The following is a 19,496-nucleotide window of genomic DNA, read 5'->3' on the forward strand; positions in this document are numbered from 1 at the left end:
AGACACATGAAGGAATAAACACATTTTAAAAGAGAGAGATGGATGAAGTGATGCATTTCAATCTGAATGGGCATGAGTTTTCCAGCCCAGGAGTGACTTCCCAAGCTTGCGCTCCAGGAAGGAGCCCACTGGTTCCTTTTATCAGCTGGCCAGTTGGCATGCCAAGGCTAAATTAGGATCATCTACACCAGCCATCTTGCCCTGCCTTTAAAAGCAAGAGCCCTGCCACAAAAGCAGACAAGGCCACCAACTGGCCTTCAGTCTCTATGGTCCTGCATTTGAGCAGAGTCCCAATACCACTCCCCCCCCCCAAAAAAAAAGAATTGCCCAAGGAGCAACATGTCCCTTTTGCGGAAGGGTTAATTCAGGACTGCTTTCATGTACACAGCTTCAGGCTACTTCCTTCCTTAGACTGGGGGCGGGCAGAAATCCCAGCTGGGGTGCCAGGAACTCCAAGTCAGTAGAGCAGACACCAAGAAGCCACGTGGGGACTCTGCCAACCCCTTGTGCATTTCTCCCCCACACACCCCGTGCCTTTTCTGTCTGCATACAGGGGAAGGGGCTGTCAAGAGAAGCCTCAGGGCAGAGATGGGTGACTGGCAGCCTGGCTCTGCCTGGTCTCCTTGTCCATGTGCCACAGGCTGCCAGGTCCAGACGGAAGGTGTATCCTAGCATTTGCACATGCTGGAAGCAAAGCTGATTGTGCTTCCCTGTGCCACCTGACAAGATCCTAACTCCTTCCTTCCTTCCTTCTTTCCTGCAGTATTATTGCCTACCATGGCTCCAGGACCACCCTCAAGTCCGCAACTGGGGACAAACCTGCTGGAATCAACTTTCTGCTGCTTTCCAACAACTGAGCTGCATGCTTGCCCCTACAATGACAGCTGTCCACCAAGCCTCCTGTCTAGTTCAGTAACCCTCCACCGAAGGACCACGGGAAGAAGCCAAGGGAGCCTGAGGCATGCAACGTCTCCCACGGCGAGGTCATCACACCCCAAAAGGGCATTTGCCAGGAAACAAATCCTGTCACTGCAGCCCTGCAAAGCCTCCTTATTCCAAAGCAGGACAGGGGAGGATTAAAGAGGCCCCCGCAAATGCCAGAAGGGCATTGATTTATTGGGATCTATTTCTATACCGCCTTAAATAAATAACATCTCTCGGCAGTGTAGCACAAGATGGATGAAAACCAAAACTAACCAAAATAGGGGCGAAGGGCAGGAGCAAGGGCATCAAAGCAGTGGCATCATTGCCCCAAGGCCTGAACAGCCAGGCATCTGAAAGCCAGCAATGTGGGCACCAGAAGAATCCCAGGCATGACCGGGGGCACCGAGCAGGACTTCAAGAGCTGGCCTCTGCCCAGGATTCCCTTCTGCTGGATTTTAAAGGCATCTCTCAAAATAGCCAACAGGCACCAGCACCTCACCACAGTCTGGCCAGCCAAATGGTCCAGAATTGGGCACTGGGCACACTTCCCGTCACGTAAGCCAGGCTACGCAGCATCCCTGCTGCGGCAGGAAACTTGCACATTTGCCTCTAAACTGCTCACACGCTTAGCCTTGCATGCAGAAGACCCCAGCGATGGCATGGGCAAAACTGAGGGGACAGACTGTGCAGTCCAAAGAGCAATGGGGAGGGCAAGCTCCTAACAGCGAAGACTGTCAAATTAGCCAGAAGTGTGAGAAGCCGAGGAAAATGGCTGATCCGGCGGAGAAGAAGACAAGAGAGAGCAGTTCACGGGCAACTTTCCCAGAGCAGGCAACCCCCTCTGCCCCGACCCCGGGCAGCAGCAGCAGCAGCAACACTGGCCCTCCAGGCTGCTTGGAGGTAAAAAAAAATATATATGCTGCATGCAACACCAAGGAGATGAAGAGGGAGGGGAACTGAAACTCAGGAAGACAGGTAATGAAATGCAAGCACATCGCGCCTTAGATCCAAACATGTCCCGTCTCCAACCCCCTTCCAGCGGCTCCACACCCCTCATCCCCATGGCCCGCATGAAGGAGACAAACTCAAAATGACACCCACCCCCCCAAAAAAATCGTTTCAGTAAACAAAATGGTTTAGAAGCAGCAGCAGCAGCAGCAGCAGCAGCAGCATATCCGTTAGACTGTACCTTCCGTGCAGTTGCGGCCTGCTTCATGGTTGCAGGAGATAAGAGGCAGAGACAGAGAAGAGGAAGGCAGAGACAGAGGGAGAGAGAAAGAGGCAGGCAGAATATTAGACCATTCAATCACAACAATGCAGCACTCCCAAGCAGCACAGCCTGTCCAGGAGATCTTGCAAATGGCTGCAGCTCTGTCGTCTTTCCTCCGCTGTCCTCCGACCCGGCAGTCCAGCCCCGGTGGCTTCTCTCAGACCTCGGGGCGATTACAGGGGCTTGGGAGCCCTGGAGCACCCCAGCAGCCAGCACCGTGGGCCGCACATCCTTTCGCCACTGGCCTCCAACCACCGCCCCAGCTGCTCATTACATCACCACTCCTGGATCATCCCCTCCCTCCCCCGAGTTCCTAGCAGGCAGATCTCTGATCCAGACGAGCCGTTGCTGCGACTGCAGAACCGGAGAAGGAGAGGCTCTTCGGCAAAGTGAGAAGAGGAGGGAAGAGAAAGGGATGCTCCTCTCGGGGACAGGCGAGGGGCTCCTTGTCACTTAGCAACGCTGTCTCCCCGGCTAATTAAAAGGCTTCTTGGTGCTTCCCTCCCTCTCCCTTCTCCCTGGGAAAGCAAAGGGGCCGGGCTTAGTCTCCGCGCCCAGCAGAGCCCGGGGAGCTCCCTCCTCCTCCGTTCCACAACTCGCTTAGCTCCTCGCTTCAGGGATCTCGCGGAGGACAGTATCTCATTCGCCAGGACTTGGGCACAACTGCGCCCGCCACCCCGCCATCATCAAAGGATTCATCAGTCAAGCCAAGTCCTTTGCTCACCATTGCAGGCAGAAAAACAAAGAGGGCACACACACGTGCAGCACAGGAACACAAAATCCAACGTTAAGAATGGATGGCTTTAGGAAGACACTACATGACTTGAACCTGGACCCATGGAGGAGTCCGGTCTGCTTGTGAGGAAGGTCCCATGCCATGGGCAAGCTGACCATCAGGGTCTCTAGGACACAGGAGAAGACGGGCGCAGCACAGATGCCTCTGGAGGACTGTGGAATATGTATGAAATATCGGGTGCCAAGGAAGCCTAGCCCTGATTTCAGCAATTGTACCAACCTGAGCATCACAGAGTAGATGATCTCATGCTGAGAATTATTGTACGAACCAAACTAAATGACAGCTGTCACTCAGACACTTCACCACAGGCAGAGGCCTGTGTTACTTGATGCTGCTCATGTCATAACGGGATATAATGCAAACTTCCTCTCGGTTGCTCTTCTGGAAGCATCTCCAGGGCAGCCCCCTCCCTCCTTTTCGCCTGCTCCATTTGTTCTCCATCTCACTAATGCCCAAGAAACTTGTCCACAGGGATGCCTGCTCTCTGAACCTCATGTCACTATGTCAAGCAGGCTGGAGGCTCAGAGTCTTTAGTATTTCCTTCCAGATTTAACCACCTTTCTGCCTGACAGGAGATGGCGCCTGACAGTGGGCTGGAGGTTCCCCATTCGGACTTTGGGATGTGTGAAAGGGACTGATGCTTTCCAGATCAACTATGGGATTAAAGGGGGAAAGCAGCAAAAATGACCAGAAGCCCAAAGAATTGGGCAGAAGTCTGGACTTGTGAACTTTTTCAGTGGCATTGTCACTGAAGACCCTCTTTTGGTTTCAGGGATTTCCCTTGTTTCGCTCTCTCATACTTTCTCAAACTGGCCTTTTGCATAAAATGGAAAGAGAACTCAGAATCCTTAATTTTTCTACCATGAATAAAAATTATTCACAAAACATTAAGAGGCTTTTCGGCAGCTATGAATAAAGACACCAAGCTCTTTCTTATTTGTCACTTGGTTTGCAAAGTGTCCATGTTGTCTTCCCAAAACAAGCTCAGCTTCAGGACCAACCTATCCATTCCTATCGTCACCTATCAGAGCCCACAATCACAGCGACTGGACTGAATGAGAACGGAAGCAGAAGCTTGTGAGCACTTGCCCCACAATAGGACAATGGGGCCAATAGGTCCAAGCAATGCAAAAAGTGCATACATTGGGAAGAAATGACATTTAGGATCCATCCTCTAAGAAGAACAATGCACATTGGTTGCAATAGGACATCTGCACTGGCTCATAGCTTGCCCTTGTGATCAGCCCAGAGGGGTTTGGGCAAGGCGGCTAGAGAAGCCGCTTCTCATTCTCCCAGAGGGAGCAGAGCCAAGCAGACCAGGATGCTGGTCACCCAAACAGTGAGTTTTCACCGTTAAGAACCATGGACAGCTATAGGCCGCCAGCTGAGCCCCTCTTCCTTGGGGAGAGGACAGCTGCAACTGGCACAAGGGGTTGGGGAGTATTTGTGGCAAGCTGGCGGCGGTAACACTTCATTGAAACTGCCTCCTCATCTCAACTTCTGCTTGAAGAGCAGCAGCCCCAAAGACCGAACTTTGGGAGGATCGGAAGGGCTGCAGCTCAGTGCTGGAGCAACTGCTTGGTATGCAGAATGTCTCAGGTTCAATCCCCAGCATTTCCTGGTAGGGCTGAGAGGGGCTACGGTATGGAGGGCCACTGCCAGTCAGTGTAGACAGTACTGAGCTAGATGGATCAGTGGTCTGACTTGGTAAAGAGCAGCTTCCTCTGGTCCTATCTCCCTCGCGGAAATGGGTTGGGGGGGCTTCCAAGCGGGCATAGACAAGGCAGAGTTGTGGACTGCCTTTACTGCCAAGGAAGCTGGCTGGGGAATGAGGCCAGGCCACAGGATCCCCACACTCTGCAGAGAGCTGGGCTTGGTGACCTGGAGCCATGAGAATGCTCAGCAACTTCCAGGTGTTTGGAAAGGGCTACTGTGGTGCCACGCAGATGTGGGACTTCTGCTGAAGCTCATAGCCTATGCCAGGAGCACCAGGAGAAACAGGATGCCACAGAGGCTTCACTGAAGCCTCATAAGCTGGCAGCATGTTTCACCTGGAATCTACTCCGGGCCAGACATCACAATGCTGTAAGCACAATGCTAACAGAAAGACCACATTGTATTCGACAAAGCTGCTCTGTTCACAGGACTTCCACTTGCACAACAGAACTTTCCTTCCTTCTCAGCTCCACGTGTGTGTCCCACCCAAAAAATCTTTTCTGTAGCAGACCTGGGGAGGGGACAAGGAGAGGGAGGATGAGAAGTTCTGTTGCTCAGAGAGAAGTCCTTGCACAAATAAGATTCTGCTGGATACCAGCCCCTGCCTTTCCTCTGCCCCACCAACTGCCGGGCAGAACAGCTCCCTTGACAAGATCTCTGACTCAAAAGTGAGCTTGCAGCGTGGCAATGAGGATGCCCTGGCAGAGCAGCCATTAAGGCGCCGGGAAGCTGCAATCAGTGCTGACCTGATAAAAGGAGCTCAGAAGAGCAAAGCTCTGCAAGATGACACCAAGTCCCAAAGGCCCACACAAGGCGCTGGAACAACAGCAGGAGAGCACCCCAGAGAGGAGGCCGCTGCTGGCTGCATGGAGACAAGGCCCTTCGCTTTCAGCAGCCAACGGGGGGGGGGGGCAGCTGGGACAAAGAGGGAAACAGTCTGTGCCAGCAAACTAAGGAAACAAAGCGCCGGGCAGAAGAGAATCACGCAGAGGGCTGCCTTAACACCAAGCCAGGCTATGTGTATCCGTCCAGCACAGGGCAGGCTGCTCTCATTGGCAGAAACAGCTCTCCAGGGTCTCTTGCAAAAAAAAGTTTTCTTCCCTACCTCCTGATAATTCTAAACTGGGGGGTGCTGGGCACTGATCCAGGGACCTTCTGTGTGCAGAGAATGGCCCATTGCCCACTGAGTCAGGATCCCTACACCAAAAGGGCTATATGCATTCTGCACTCCTGGCCAGCTCAATCTTACAACCTGTATAGAGTTGCCTATTTTATTTTTCATAATTCCATCCCCTCCTCTGCTGATCTTAGGTAAGAGTTAAGAGGTGCTTGTATGTGATTATAGGTTGTTCTTATATCCAACTAATAAAATATTAGAAAAAAGAGCTAAGAGGTACACAAGGCACTGGGGCCGCATTCTGAAGACCCCACACAGCCCCTTCTGGCTTCCCAAAATAACAGGGTCAGGATGCAAAACACCCTCCAGGTCCTGCACAAGCATCCCAGGGAACAGGCTCTCCAACCTAGGACAACTACCACAGAGAGCTGCTCACTGCTCACTGCCAGTCTGTGGTGGTGGTGGAGGAGTGATCGCCTGGATGCCAGAGTGCATTTCAGAGACACCCCAGCGGGGGACGAGGATGGCGGAAAAGCTTTTGGGTGCATAACTGGCTTCCTGCAACTCCACCAACTTGCACCTATCATTCACTGACCACCATCTTACCTAAGCAGGAGTTTCCCCCAGTCCAGTTTGGCGCCACCTGTCTGCCCCCCAGCGGGAAGGGGAGCGTTGGATGCATTTTGGGGATGGAAGCAGAAGCAGAGAATGCCACTGTGGTCAGAGACCCACTCCTCCCCAGGAGGAGAGAAGCAATGTAAGGCTGCTACTAGAAGGCCCCTGAGGCTGTCCAAATGTTCTTTCTAGCATTCACTCAGCAGTCCTTTTGCAGGTCCTTTACTGCCCAGGCCCCGCCCTGCCCCCCTTGGTCCTTCAGCCTCACCTGCCGAGCACAGGCAGGGCTGGAGAGGGCCCTGCTGCGCTAGCGACTAGGCAGCCTGCCCTGCTGCTCCCTGTCACCAGGGAGAGGCCACCATGCCTAGAAGGCCAACACCAGGAGCAGAGAGGCACACACTCTTTCCGGTTGGGGAGACAGATGGCAGGGCTGGGGGAGGGGAGGGTTAATAGGTTGGGGCACGGAGGGAGGGAAGGGGGCTCTCCGGGGGCTCTCCCACGGGGACCATCTGTCACTAAAAAAGCACAGCCAGAGGGAGCCAGTAACCCGATTAGCAACACAGAGAGAGCTGTGCTGCAAAGAGCCCCCTAATCTCATCAACTGGGATTTACCTGCTGCCACCTTCGGTTGTTCTGAACCCAGCTCTGTTTTTAAGAGACAGACACGAGTTTCCAAAAGGGGGCTGAGAGAGATTTTAGCGCTCTGAAATGTCATGAGTGTACATATATACTTGGGGGGTGCCAGCTGGAGAAGGAACCTGCCCCCACCCCCAGGGCAAAGGGGCAAGCGGCTCCAGGGACAAGACACAAGGCAGCCCCATCTTCTCATTCTCTTCCAGGCTGCTGAGCCGTTTCATCATGAGGAAGGGGAGCCCCCGTGGGACAAGAGGAGTCCCCCGGCACCGCCTTCCGACTCACAAGCAATCCAGGCAAGCCGAGACCTGCCGCCAGGAGCCCAAGAGAAAGGAGAGTCGCTCAGCTGGACGTCAGTTGCTCTCTGTGTGCTTTGAAGGATGGGAGGACAGGCAGAGCTGGGGCCAGGCTGGGGCCTCATGCAAAGTGTTGGCAGCAAGGGGACGGTTCTGCAAGCAGCAGCAGCAGCAGCAAGAGGGGGAGGGAGGGAGGACAGAGCCCATGCAGGTCAGGAAGCCTGAGGCACATGCAACAGCAGCAGCAGCAGCAGCGGTGGAGGAAGAAAGGGATCCCTGCCAGAGTTGGAAAGGGGCCCTCAAAGCCAGGCCAGGAAAGGTTCTCCCACTCAGAGGTCATTTCCACCACATCGCCTGGAGGCCAAGGACAACCCACCTCTACTGAGAAGCCAAAAGGTAGGACTCCTCCCTCTGGGGTGCAATGCTCAGAGTGCCTGCGGGCCAAGGCACAGGGGAGGTGCTCATTCCATGATCAGATCTCATTCACAACAATAATAACCGATAGTAGCAGGAGGACCTTAAAGCAATCGTGGGGATTCAGGTTCTGACCGCAACAGCCACTTGGGCCTGGGGCAGAGGGTGTTGACCCCCCTCCCCCCCCCTTCATTTTCCAAATCTGACCACCACCACCCCACAGAAGCTGCCACTAGACTAATCGTAGGAAGAATAAGCATGCAAAGCGGCAGCTTTGGGCTTTCTTGTTCTGATGAGTGCTTCTGCCGCACTTCCCTTGATTCTGCCTTGGGAAAAGCTGGTGCTTGAAGACCCAAGACCAAGGGCTGCACAAAGCCCCTCCCCATGTACCAGGAGGAGTGGGGGGGTCACTGTCCTTCTCTCCCAAAGGGGAAACGAGCCCTTCATTGCTGCAATGAATACCTCAGGGGTGGCTTATGTTAGGGAGAGCGAGAGGCAGGATAGGTCAGCTTTGTGCTCTTCTCAAAGGCACACGGCTGCTAGTTCTTGGCCAGGCCTGCTCACCCGGGATGCCAGCAGTGTGTCTTTGAATTCAAGCTTTTCTGTGTCCTGCCAGAAACTAACAGGAGAAACCAAGATGGAAAGGAAGCAATCAACAGCAGCTGTGCTAGCGTGAGAACCCCCAGCCAGGCTCACCCGGGCAAAAAGCAGCTGGCAGCACCCTTTCGGAGCCCACCAAGTTTGTGACTTGGAGGTGATGCTGGCGGGGGGGCAAGGGAGCCCCGGAACAGCCCAGCTCAGGGGCCGCCAGCTGCCTAGTACCCAAGTCTTGGCTGATGTTATACTGATGCTTCTTGCAGATTTCGTTCTTGTACCTTGTATACCACCTCAGTATATTCTGATGAAAGTGTGGCTTATAAATATGTGAATTATGTAAAGCAGTGGTTCACAATTTGCTAATTACAGAGGACCCCCTATTTTTCAAAAGCCAAGCCATGGACCCCCTAATGTTGATAACTCTGCAAAGCAATTTTTTGAACATGTGGGGGTAGCCCCTAATAAGCAAAGGATTTCAGATATACTTAAAAACAGACAAGGGCTGTGTGATATCTGGTTGTCAACATTGTGATTTATCAGTGGCTAAACATTGTGATATTCCAATATGCCACCATGTCTGAATTTGGAGGTCAGGTGTGGGGATGAGGGAAGGAGCAGTCACAGAAATCAGGCAAGTGGGGGGGGGGAGGAGAGGAAGCGGAGTCACCCCCACCGCACAGTTTGAGTGGAAGGGGATGGGGGGCACATCAAGTCACCATCCGCCTTAGTGCCAGGGGAAACTAGTGCCACGGTGCCTTGACGTGAGGGCAATCAGGAGTCCTGGTCTCCCTCAGCGTGAGGGAAGGCAGCTCAGATCAGCAGAGTTATTGGCTGAGATCATCATGCGATATCAGCGGTGCCTTGAAATCAGCTGCCCTGCTCTCCCTTGCTGCGTATTGCCGGGTCAAAATCGTTATCGCGGTGTGATTTCAGAACCAGTTTTGGCCAATATATTGAAAAATCATACAGCGCTAAAACAGACATTAAATTTGTGATATTACCATGCAAAAATGACCCTTAAAAAAGTTGTGGGGGGGAGGCAAGGGATGGGGCCGCGGACCCCAACTGGGAACCACTGATGCAAAGCACTCAAAGCCAACTCATCAGGTGCCAGCCAAGGGAGCAGACATGCAAGGAGGGCACATGCACTTGTGCACAATGGGGGGGGGCGCACAGCAGCCCCTGCCGAAACGGTTTCATGCGCGGGTGGGACTCTGTCAAGAGAAAAAAGAGGCACCACCTTTTTAGGTTTCACTCCACGCTGCATGGAAAGAGGATAAAAGATTAGATGTTAGAAAGATACAGGCTGTTACGCACCAAAGGCAAGTGGGGACCAGACAGCAGCCTGGTTGCTGCCATAGTGGAAAAAACCTCTCTCAGGGCAAGCATCTTGGTTAGCCTCAGTTCGCCAGCACACACAACCCTCCTCCTCCTCCTCCTTCTCACAGCCTTGTTAGCCTCCCAGACAGAAAAGCAATCTTGAGAAAAGAGGACGGGGTTGGCCTTCCCCTCCTGGGACTCCTTGGGCTCCGGATGGAAGGTGGTTCACACAGCAGTAGCAGAGGCGGGAGGGAAATTATATAATGCCACAACTCAGTCGTAGTGCTGATGCATGGAAGCAGGACTTAACATTTCTATCCTGCCTTTCCATTAAAAGCAGAAGGGCAATAGGTGAAAAGTCTCAACAGCAGACCAAACACAGGACAGTCCAAACCATGTTGCCTTTGAAGTAAGCAATATGGAATAATCCACTGAGGAACCCCTCAAGCTTACAAGCCCATTGAGGACTGCAGCCAGTTTGCTTCATGGAACCATGTTTGTATGCAAAAGGAGAACAGGGTTCTCCTCACAGTCGGTTCCACTGGTGTCAGTTTGGGAACCCCGGAGACACCCTGAACGACTGTGGAGCAAAAGACCATTCCCCTCAAAGAAAGAAACCAATTTCAAAATGGCCTCCTCTTCAGTCATGATTATCTACAAACAGAGAACTATTTGCAAGTCACTGAGATGAACATGATACTACAATGCAATACAAGCAGATACTGTAGTCTGCATAACCCTCAAAGGAGACACTCTCTCCAAATACCGTCCTTCCGCCCATTAGACAGCCAAGGACTCTTTTGCAACAGCAGCTCCTCAGATCTCCTGGCTCTGCTGACATCTAGTGGAGCAACAAAGAACTGCTGCCCACAGCTCCCAAATCCAGCTTGGAAGAAGGGACGCAGCCAGACGCCCTTCTGGAAAGGACAGAGGAAAGTGGCCCCGAGATTCAATTTCCTCATTCTTCTTAGAAAGAAGCCATGGGCCCAGCCTTAGGCACAGGACTGGGAAGCAAAAAGAAGTCAAGGGAGGAGGCGACCCTCCAAAACAGCAGAGGGTGGGCAAGTTTTATGGAAATGAGGACAGAGATGAAGGCAGGGAGGCCACAGCTTGGATGGGTGACCTGTTCACTAATGGGGTTTTCAGCTGACATTATTAACATTACTGGCAGCTGATGTTATTACAGAGTCCGTACCCTTCCACAAGGCTTGTGGCTAAGAAAATGTCATTTAAGGGGACAGGATGAAGTCCAGGACAGGGCCATAGTCCCCAGCTTGAGTCCCGGGGAGCATCTCCTGGTATAACTGGGAAAGAGCCTTCCACGCTGGGAGATCCTGGAGAGAGTAAGTCCCCTCTTCCTCACCTTTTCTCCAAACTAAAACGTGGTGGACGGATTTCATCAGGGGGCACAACCTGGCCAGAGTGGTGAGCAATGTTGGGGGCAGAGTTCTGGATGGAGCTGAGGTGGCCAAGCTGTGCTGGCAGGAGGCCAGCGAGGAAAAGGTTGCAGAAGTCAGGGGGAGAGACGGCATCAGAGTTTTCAGTGAGTGAGTGGAGAGGAGGGGTTGCTTTTTATGATGGACTGAATAGGCAGAATGAACGAGAAAGAAATTAAGAAACAAAGCCAGTTGCAGATGAGATGGCAGCATTGTGAATGACAATGGAGAGTGAACAGAGAGACAGAGAGAAATGAGAAACCCAGGACATCAATCACGTTTATTTAACTAGAAGACCACAAGATTTTTGGATGCATGTGAAAAGTTAGCAGGGGGAGGCAGTCAACTAAGTTTTACTCAGGGTAGACCCACTGAAAATTAATGAGCATGACTAACTGAGGTCCGTTAATTTCAGTGGGTGTGCTCCAAGTAAAGCTTAGCTGAATATCACCAAGCAACCACCGGTAAGTTGCTTGGATGTTAGGCTGGTTAACACAAGCTATTTTTTGCGGCCGCGGTGGGTATGTTAATGTTGGCAGGCACATTAAGATTATTCCACAATGTTTTTTATTTAAAAAGACTGATTAGCCTCAACTGGGCAACTTAGGCCAGCCACCAGGGGCAAATCCCGGTAGGCCATCTTGGAAATCAGAAAGGTTGGGACTGGGGTGAGCATCTTCCTCCCCAACCCTCCCATCTCTTCCCACCCAATGTTTTAACAACTCAGAAACCAGGAAAGTGGGCACTGGAGGAAGAGCAGCCTCTGTTGTTGCTGCTGCCCAGCTGGTGCCGTGTGAGAAGCGCCTGCAAAGCCCAGGACCGCAAACCATCTGCTTCACGCTCCACGCTGCCAGCATCTGTTGGGGCAGGTGGTGCCTTTGGAAGCACTTTGCTCACTGGGCACGGTGCCCCCCCCACCCCCACAAGGCTGGCAGTAGGAAGAGCCATACCTGATGCAGAGCCTCTTGTGCCCTTGCTCTAAAGAGCTGCCCAGAGGGGCTGGGGCAACCCAGACAGGTGGGTGGGGTCCAAATAATAAAATCACTATTATTATTTATTTAAGAGAGCCAGGAAGTTTGGGGGTAGCAGCACCAATTTATGAGACACCCACCCACCCACTCGCCTGCCTCCTTCCTGAGTCAGTCACTGCCCCCCCCCCGGCAGAGCTGCCCCTTCAGCACAACTGGCTTCCACCCCGCCCCTCCGCCTTCATCCTCCTCCCTTGTTCCTGGGGCTCAGCAAGGTGTGGGGGGGGGCGTAATCTTCCCACTGAACCACCACATAACGTAGAAACTGAATGCGGGGGCTTGCAAAACTGAAAGTGAAGCAAATGTTTGGCAACAGACACACTTCTGCCCCACATGAAGGGGAACCCAAGGAAAGGCACCACCAGCCAGAGGGCTGCAGCTAACTGCGTATGTCCTCTCCATCGGCCTAGAGGAGAGGCAAGCAAGGGGCTGGATTTGGGAACTTCTGATCTCCACAGAGCGCAGGATCATGAGCAACGTGAGTCAGCGCTAGTTCACACCACCACAGCTCTTGGGTCCGCATCTCTGGCTGCAGGCTGCTGTGCTCCACTGTGGCCATGAGAGCATCCGGGAGGAAAAGGAACCAGGCCCTCCCTTGCAGCTGCAAGTGCCGTGTGCTCCGTGACGCACCGCTCGGAACCAGCAACTGAGCAAGCAGCTTGAACCCACTTGGACCGAGTCATCTGATCAGCCAATGGGGCAGCTGAGATGGGCGCATGGTTCCGCGTTGAAGACGGGACAACACCCCCACTCCCTGATCATGCAAGCCAACTCATCCCTGTGGCCTGGTGCAGCCTGTAACATCTTCCCAGCAAGGCGCCCTGGCCTGCAAGTTTGCATGAGCAGCTCCAAGTCCAGGGGTCAGAACTAAGAAGCACGCCTAGGCCTTTTGTGACCCAGGGTGTGAGGAGGCCAGGAAGCCCGGTGGCTGTGAGAGACCCCTCGATTCAGTGCATGTGCAATAAATAAGCAAACCTCTGGACACGCAGCGTCACAAGCTTTGGCACCCCTGGCAGACAGAGCTGGCTTGCTCCAGCAGACACCCATTTCAGTAAGCGGTTGCAGGACTTTGTGCTCCCATCCTCTTCTTTTTCGTTCATAAAGCGATTGCTGCCTTTGCAATGGGTGTGATGTGTGCTCTGAGTCTCCCAGCCCAGCCCTTGCACACGTTGAGAGCTAAGCCATAAAACATTCAAGCAGAGCTTGGGTGGCCGCCTGTCATGTATGACCTAGGAGAGAATCCTGCACTGGAGGGGGATGGACCAGACGGCCCTCAAGATCCATTCCAACAACAATTCTATGATTCCATGAACCCAAAGTCTCAAGCGTCTGGGCAAAATTTCCCCCTCTTCAAACCAAAAGATAGACATGGATGGAATGAACTGTTTGCCCATCCCAAGAATAAAGTACTCACCAGCTTGCTGGCTTTGGGACCTTCCGAAGAATCTGGAGAAGAGAAAAGGAAGAGAAACAAAGCACTCAGAAGAGACTTTGGAAAATGGATTACTCTCCCCCCACCTGTCAAGGCATCAGCAGCAAGTTCCTAAGGGAGGATCTGGATTCCTGAATTTCAGCAGGAAGGCAGCTCCTATTTTATGTGAGGCAGAGGGGGAAACTCAGGTTCCAAGCACATGCATACCAGGGTCCACTGAGGCAACAAAGTTAATAATAATAATAATAATACAGTGGACGCTCAGGTTGCAAATGCGATCTGTACGGAAGGTGCGTCCGCAACCTGCAGTGCCGCGTCTGTGCACGTGCGGGTTGCGATTCGGCGCTTCTGCGCATGTGCAAAGCATGATTTAGCGCTTCTGCACAAGCACAAGCACTGAAACCCAGAAGTAACCTGTTCCGGTACTTCTGGGTTTGGTGTGGAGCACAACCCGAAAACACGTAACCCGCAGCATTCGCAACATGAGGCATGACTGTAATAATAATAATAATAATAATAATAATAATAATAGCTGTTATTAAACTTAATGAAACCCACAATAACTAATAAAGCACACCCAGTATCCTTCACATGGTTTGCGATGCCCTCTCTCTGCACAGCAATGAAGCTGGCAAAACTCCTAGGAGTCCCCTTTCATTCCTGATACTGTCCCGTAGTTCACTTGCCACTGGATGTATTCTGTGATACCGGCTGCCTTATTGTGAATGTTAAAAGCTACTTTGGAGAAGATAAGATGCTTTAATGGCGAACTCAGATGGCCCTTGCCAATCATTTTGAAGGTGAAACAGTGCCACCCACAAAGAAAACAAAAGGTTTTAGCCTACCAGGAGGAACCCCAAGATACAAATCAAATACCCCAAAGGAGCAAAACAGAATACTTAAAAAAGAAGCAGGCTGCTTACTGCAGATGCATGCAGTGAAACCGATGTTAATGGCACTCTGGACTTGTGGAGAAGGGACACAAAGTTGGAGTGCAGGGTTTCTAGCAAACCAGCCAGCCAGCCCTGGCATGCCCTCCCAGGGAGAGAGGGGTAGAGGGTGCTGCAAATCTCAGACCAATTCACCCAGCATGGGACACATCAGCCCATGTCCCTCCAGGGTTATAGGGAGCTCTGAGCTCTGTTGTAGCCCGAATGCTAAGGAAGCCAGAGGCCCCTGGAAAAAAGAGAGAGCTACAGCCAAGCAGAGCCCATCGTGTCCTTTCCATCTGTTTCACGCCTGCGAAAGCTGAAAAGGCCTGCACCAAACGTTGCAGCAGCCACCAGTTTCCATGGAAACCCTCTGGCAAAAAGCCATGCCGCTCAGAGTTCCATGGAGAAAACATTAAGGCCAAGTCCAGAAACTTGGACACTTCTCACCTGCCAGCCTCACTCTTGCATCCCAACCTTGTAAGACTAACCCAGCCACTTCCTACATCCTATGCCCTGGTCCTTAACCCAGGACAATCGTCACCTCCCTTCTCTGCCTGGTGAAGCTGGCTGGTTTCTCTTTCCCCTCTCATCTCCACCTGCCTATCTGGCTTTGCTGACCCTGTGGAATCCTCTCTCTCTCCACAGAACTCCCTGCTGTTCAAATTCAGCTGCCAGAGAAAACAAGGTGCTCCAGCAGGAACCTTGCAAAATCCTGCTTGTCCCTACTATAATTACATGCACAGGCTAGTCCAGGACCACTGCTGCTTCTCCTGGAGGCAAAGAGTCAGGAAGCCCCTACCTCTCTTGGGGACCTTTGAAGCGGAAGACTCCGGCGTTTCCGGGGACGTTGTTTCTGCGCCATCGTCAAAAACCTGGATCTGATCAGATTCAACATTTTATATCAATTATTTATTGAAATACTTTTAGGTCACATTTCAGGGTAAGCACCCTCAGCGAGGCAGCTTACAATATATATTAAATGCAAAGTGACATACACCAAATGAAATCAAAATGCAGATTTTAAAACATGGATTGGAAGCAGATAAAATCATATCATTACAGCTCAGCTTAACATAATTGCAACAACAGCACCATAAATCCATAAAAAAAGGAAGTTGAAATAGATGGTTTGTTAAAAACCAGAACTGACAGGGGCTCTCACACTTCAGCAAGTGAAGAGTTTTATTGATTTTTATTTGAAGATTTATGTGCCGCCTTTAAAAATAAATAACCTCAAGGTGGCGCCCAATATAAAAACACTGATAATGCACACAGATATATTAGCACAGATCAAACAAGCATATCACCAGTACTAAGAGCATCAAAGCCCCAAAAGTAACCCCCTTTGAAACAAAGTCAGCAGGAAACACTGAAAAGCCTACAGTGCTTCCCTCATAAGGTTCTGGTTCCTGAAGAGCCTGCATGTGATGTGTGGGTTCAAATCCAGTTACGGGCTTGGTAAGTGGCCCCCTGGAACCCAGTTGCTGCTTTCGAAATCAAAACCAACATGCCTGGGTTTTACAGACATGCTCTTGATCAGAAGATCTAAGTTCAGTTGGGGTTCTTCATCTAAAACACACACCCCTTTTAGCACCCCAGAACTGCCTGTGGAAAAAGGCTTGAGAATAAAATAGCCACCATACCTGCTGCAATAGCGCAGCTTCCCCATCTCTCGGGGGCCCTTGTCTAATGGCAGCAGAGAGGAAACACCTCCCAATTCACACCCATTGCGTCCCCCTTCCTGGGCTGCTGAAAGTCTTTACCAGGCCTCCATGCCCAGTGGCTCTTTGCCCCGCATGCTAAGTACATCAAGCACACACGACTAGTGGATTCTCTTCCCTCGGCCAACACCAGCACCACTCCAGAATTTTACAGGTATAAGAATGGGTATTATTCCTTCTGAAATTTGTCCTCTACTGAGCCCTGAGTCTTGTAAGTAAGCTTAGGATTTCCCTTTAAAATTGTCTGGTATAGATTATTTAGGGAGCAAACTCTTGTGGTTGGTTTTTCCTTTTCTACTGCTACATATCTGACTTCTCCCTTATCCATAGTCTTAATAGTCTGGAACTTTGGGTTTGGCTATATAATTCGGGCATCTCAAAGACACTGGCGGAGGAAGGGGGTGCGGTGGGTACGGACCGCCCCGGGTGTCATCCCTGAGAGGGGGTGACATCCCCGTGCCGCCCCCCTGGGACGCTTGACCCACCCCCACAAGCAGCTAGCCCCACCCCCAGGTGCCAGAGCAGCTAGCTCTGCCTCTGCCCAAAGATTCTCCCTGTTTGTGCCAGTCAGCTCTTTCTGTGTAGGCAACACCCTTTGAGCAAGGGGAGTGGAAGGGAAAAAAATTATCTCCGTGATTACTGGGGAGTGAGCTGGCTATTTCCCCAAGTTTAATATTAACCCACCGTTCTTGGGAAACACACTCATTCAGGAGCAAAGGGGCACGGAGAGGCGGAGGCAGCAATGGGGAAGGGGAAGTGTTTCAGGCTGGCCCCTCCCTTTGTTCAACCTGCTAGTGCTGACCCCCTCCTGCAAGTGCAGCAAGGGTAGAAAAGGGGGTCCTTATCCAAGGACTGAAGACCTTGGATAAGTGGTGTAGTTCAGCCCTGCACATTGGGGCAAACTCCCTCCCCCCCCCACCTCTTGCCAAAACACACAGAGCAGGGAACACCGCAAAGGCCTGGCCAACTGCCCCAGCCTTCCTGTTCACCCTCACTGGTTAATTCGTGCCCAAGAGCATGTGCAGATGATGCCACACGAGGCAGCTTCCAAATAGATGCCCAGCATTTGGTTCACCCTGTGGAACCTGTCAACTTGACAACTAACTGGGGCACGGAGGAATGCGAAGGTGGGAGCAACCTAACCCAGCCAGAGCCACATCTTGCTGCATCCTCACTTCCCATCACCAGGAAGAAGCTGGACCTGAAGCAGCAGCAGCAGCAGCAACCAGCTCCAGCTGCCAACAAGATTGCCATAGCAACAGATCTGTCAAGCAGCACCAGAAAATTCAGTGAAGAAATGGGAGAGAGGAAGGCCCAGCAGCCAGGCCTCCAAAAGGAAGGCCCAACGTCCAGCTGGAGGCTGCTCCAGGCAGAGAGTTTGGGCACAACTAAGGGCAGGAGAACAGGTGCCTCAAGGAGCACCATCTTCTGCACAACACACACCAAAATGGGCACGAGCTGCAATGGGGGGATTGTGCCCCACATCACTTGCCATCTGAGTTTCCCAGCTCAAGCACGAAACCATCTTGGGCTATCAGGACTGAAGTCAACCAGGACCAGACGGCACTGGGACAGAATCCTTAACACATCAGCCAAGGCCAGCAGAAGAATAGAGGAGCCAGGATACCTCAAGCTCCCTAACTATGAACCCCACACAACTCCCCTATCTGACCTGTGGGTGCATCAGGACTCTGCAGCAAGTGCCACGGGCATGCCCCACTCTGCTCACTTCCTCTTCCCATGAGAGGAAGGGTGTGCATGACAGAGCCAGCAGAATTAATCTGAGCTTGAAAAGCACATGGTGCTAAAATAGCAGGAAAGAATAATATTATTCTAAGTTCTGCTCTATATAACCACACTTAGTGCCTCAGGACCAAGGGGGCAGTGAGTGGGGTGGGAAGGGGTGGGCTACAGAAGCTTTGTGGGCACCAAGGGAAGACCTGAAGGGCACCAAGTTGGTGCCTCCTATTTTAGGAGACTCACGAGGGCACCAGAAAGGTTAAAACCACAGGATGCTTGGAAACGGCTGATGCACCTTAAGGGGGGGGAGACACTCTCCCTATCAAGCGTGTTGAGCAGAACTTCTTTCCTGACCTACACAAGCACTGACTGATATCGGTAACACCCAGCCTTGCCACCAGGCAGCCGCTCAAGAGGAAGCTTACCTGCGACTGTCGCACGAAGATGCCGTGGTTCTCCTCGCAGGTGAAGTACTTTCTGCCCTGCACCATGCCATCGTTCTTGCCTTTCGCTTCATCCAGGATGACGCCCACCCACTTCCCAGTGGCAAACAGTGTGGCGCCCACATAGGCCACCGTCCCACGGTACCCTTTCCCGATGACTTCCACTCGAGAGCCCACTTTCAGGGGCTTGCCGCTCACTTCCACGCTCATCCTGGCGCTGGCGCTCGACGCCTGGGGAAACAAAGAGGGAGAAGCCAAGGGTCAGTCGCTTCTCTCTGACAACTGCAACGAAGCTCTTCTAGGCGAATCTGGACCCAAAGCATTGTTCAGTGCCACAAAGGAGAAATCCTCCTCCTCTCTACACATGCGAAGACAAGGCGGTGTTGAACAAAGGAGGCTAGTCATAGAGTTTCTTCATAGATTTGAAATAAATGTTGAAGAGGGCAAGGGTTTGCTTAGTGGATTCTCTTACAATAGGACAAGAAACAATGGAGATGAGCTGCTGGAAAACAGATTCCAGCAAATATGGGGGAGGACTTCTGAAATCCTCCACAGTGGGATGCGCTGCTAAGGGGAGCTGCACATTCTGGCTCCTTGCGGGCTTTCAAGAGAAGACTGCATAGGACTACGACGCACAGGCGTGGACCCTCCCCCCCATATTTTTTCTTTAAAAGCCTCAAGTAGAAGGGGGCCTAGCCACATGAGTCTGCTGAATGTTTCTAGTTCTAGGGAAGCGGACTGACTGGCAGCCCAAAAGAAAGCCAGAGGAGTTAAAGGGAGGCAATTGCAAGAATCTTCAAAATGCTTCCAACTTCTGCCAGAGCAAAATGAAGATGGGAAGCAGCCTCACAAGCAATGCCTGGTCCTTTTGCTCGAAATGCAGCATGTGGCCCAGTCTCTCTCTCTTTGGGACCCAGAGCATTCCAAGAACTGCTGCCAGCCACCCTCTGTCTGGGCCGGAGCTCTTACATATCTCAGAGAGTTTACACACCGCTTGATGGGAGAAAACCTCAAAGCAGTTTACAATAAAGATAAAACAATAAAATCATCAATAAAGAAATTCACG

At 52.0% G+C, this 19,496-nt stretch overlaps 1 protein-coding gene across 1 annotated transcript in view; it reads right to left on the minus strand.

Annotated features, from left to right (window-relative positions):
- The window catches only part of DCTN1 (dynactin subunit 1), a 51,707-nt gene that overhangs the window by 24,001 nt on the left and 8,210 nt on the right, over positions 1-19,496 (minus strand). The window contains exons 2-6 of the mRNA XM_033161151.1: positions 18,413-18,661; positions 15,326-15,404; positions 13,577-13,608; positions 9,619-9,639; positions 2,114-2,131 (exon numbers count right to left, since the gene is read on the minus strand). Of these exons, the coding sequence (XP_033017042.1) occupies positions 2,114-2,131; positions 9,619-9,639; positions 13,577-13,608; positions 15,326-15,404; positions 18,413-18,661 (399 nt within the window). The remainder of the gene's footprint in view (positions 1-2,113; positions 2,132-9,618; positions 9,640-13,576; positions 13,609-15,325; positions 15,405-18,412; positions 18,662-19,496) is intronic.

Source organism: Lacerta agilis, chromosome 9, assembly GCF_009819535.1.
Source record: "Lacerta agilis isolate rLacAgi1 chromosome 9, rLacAgi1.pri, whole genome shotgun sequence".
Classification (NCBI taxonomy): domain Eukaryota; kingdom Metazoa; phylum Chordata; class Lepidosauria; order Squamata; family Lacertidae; genus Lacerta; species Lacerta agilis.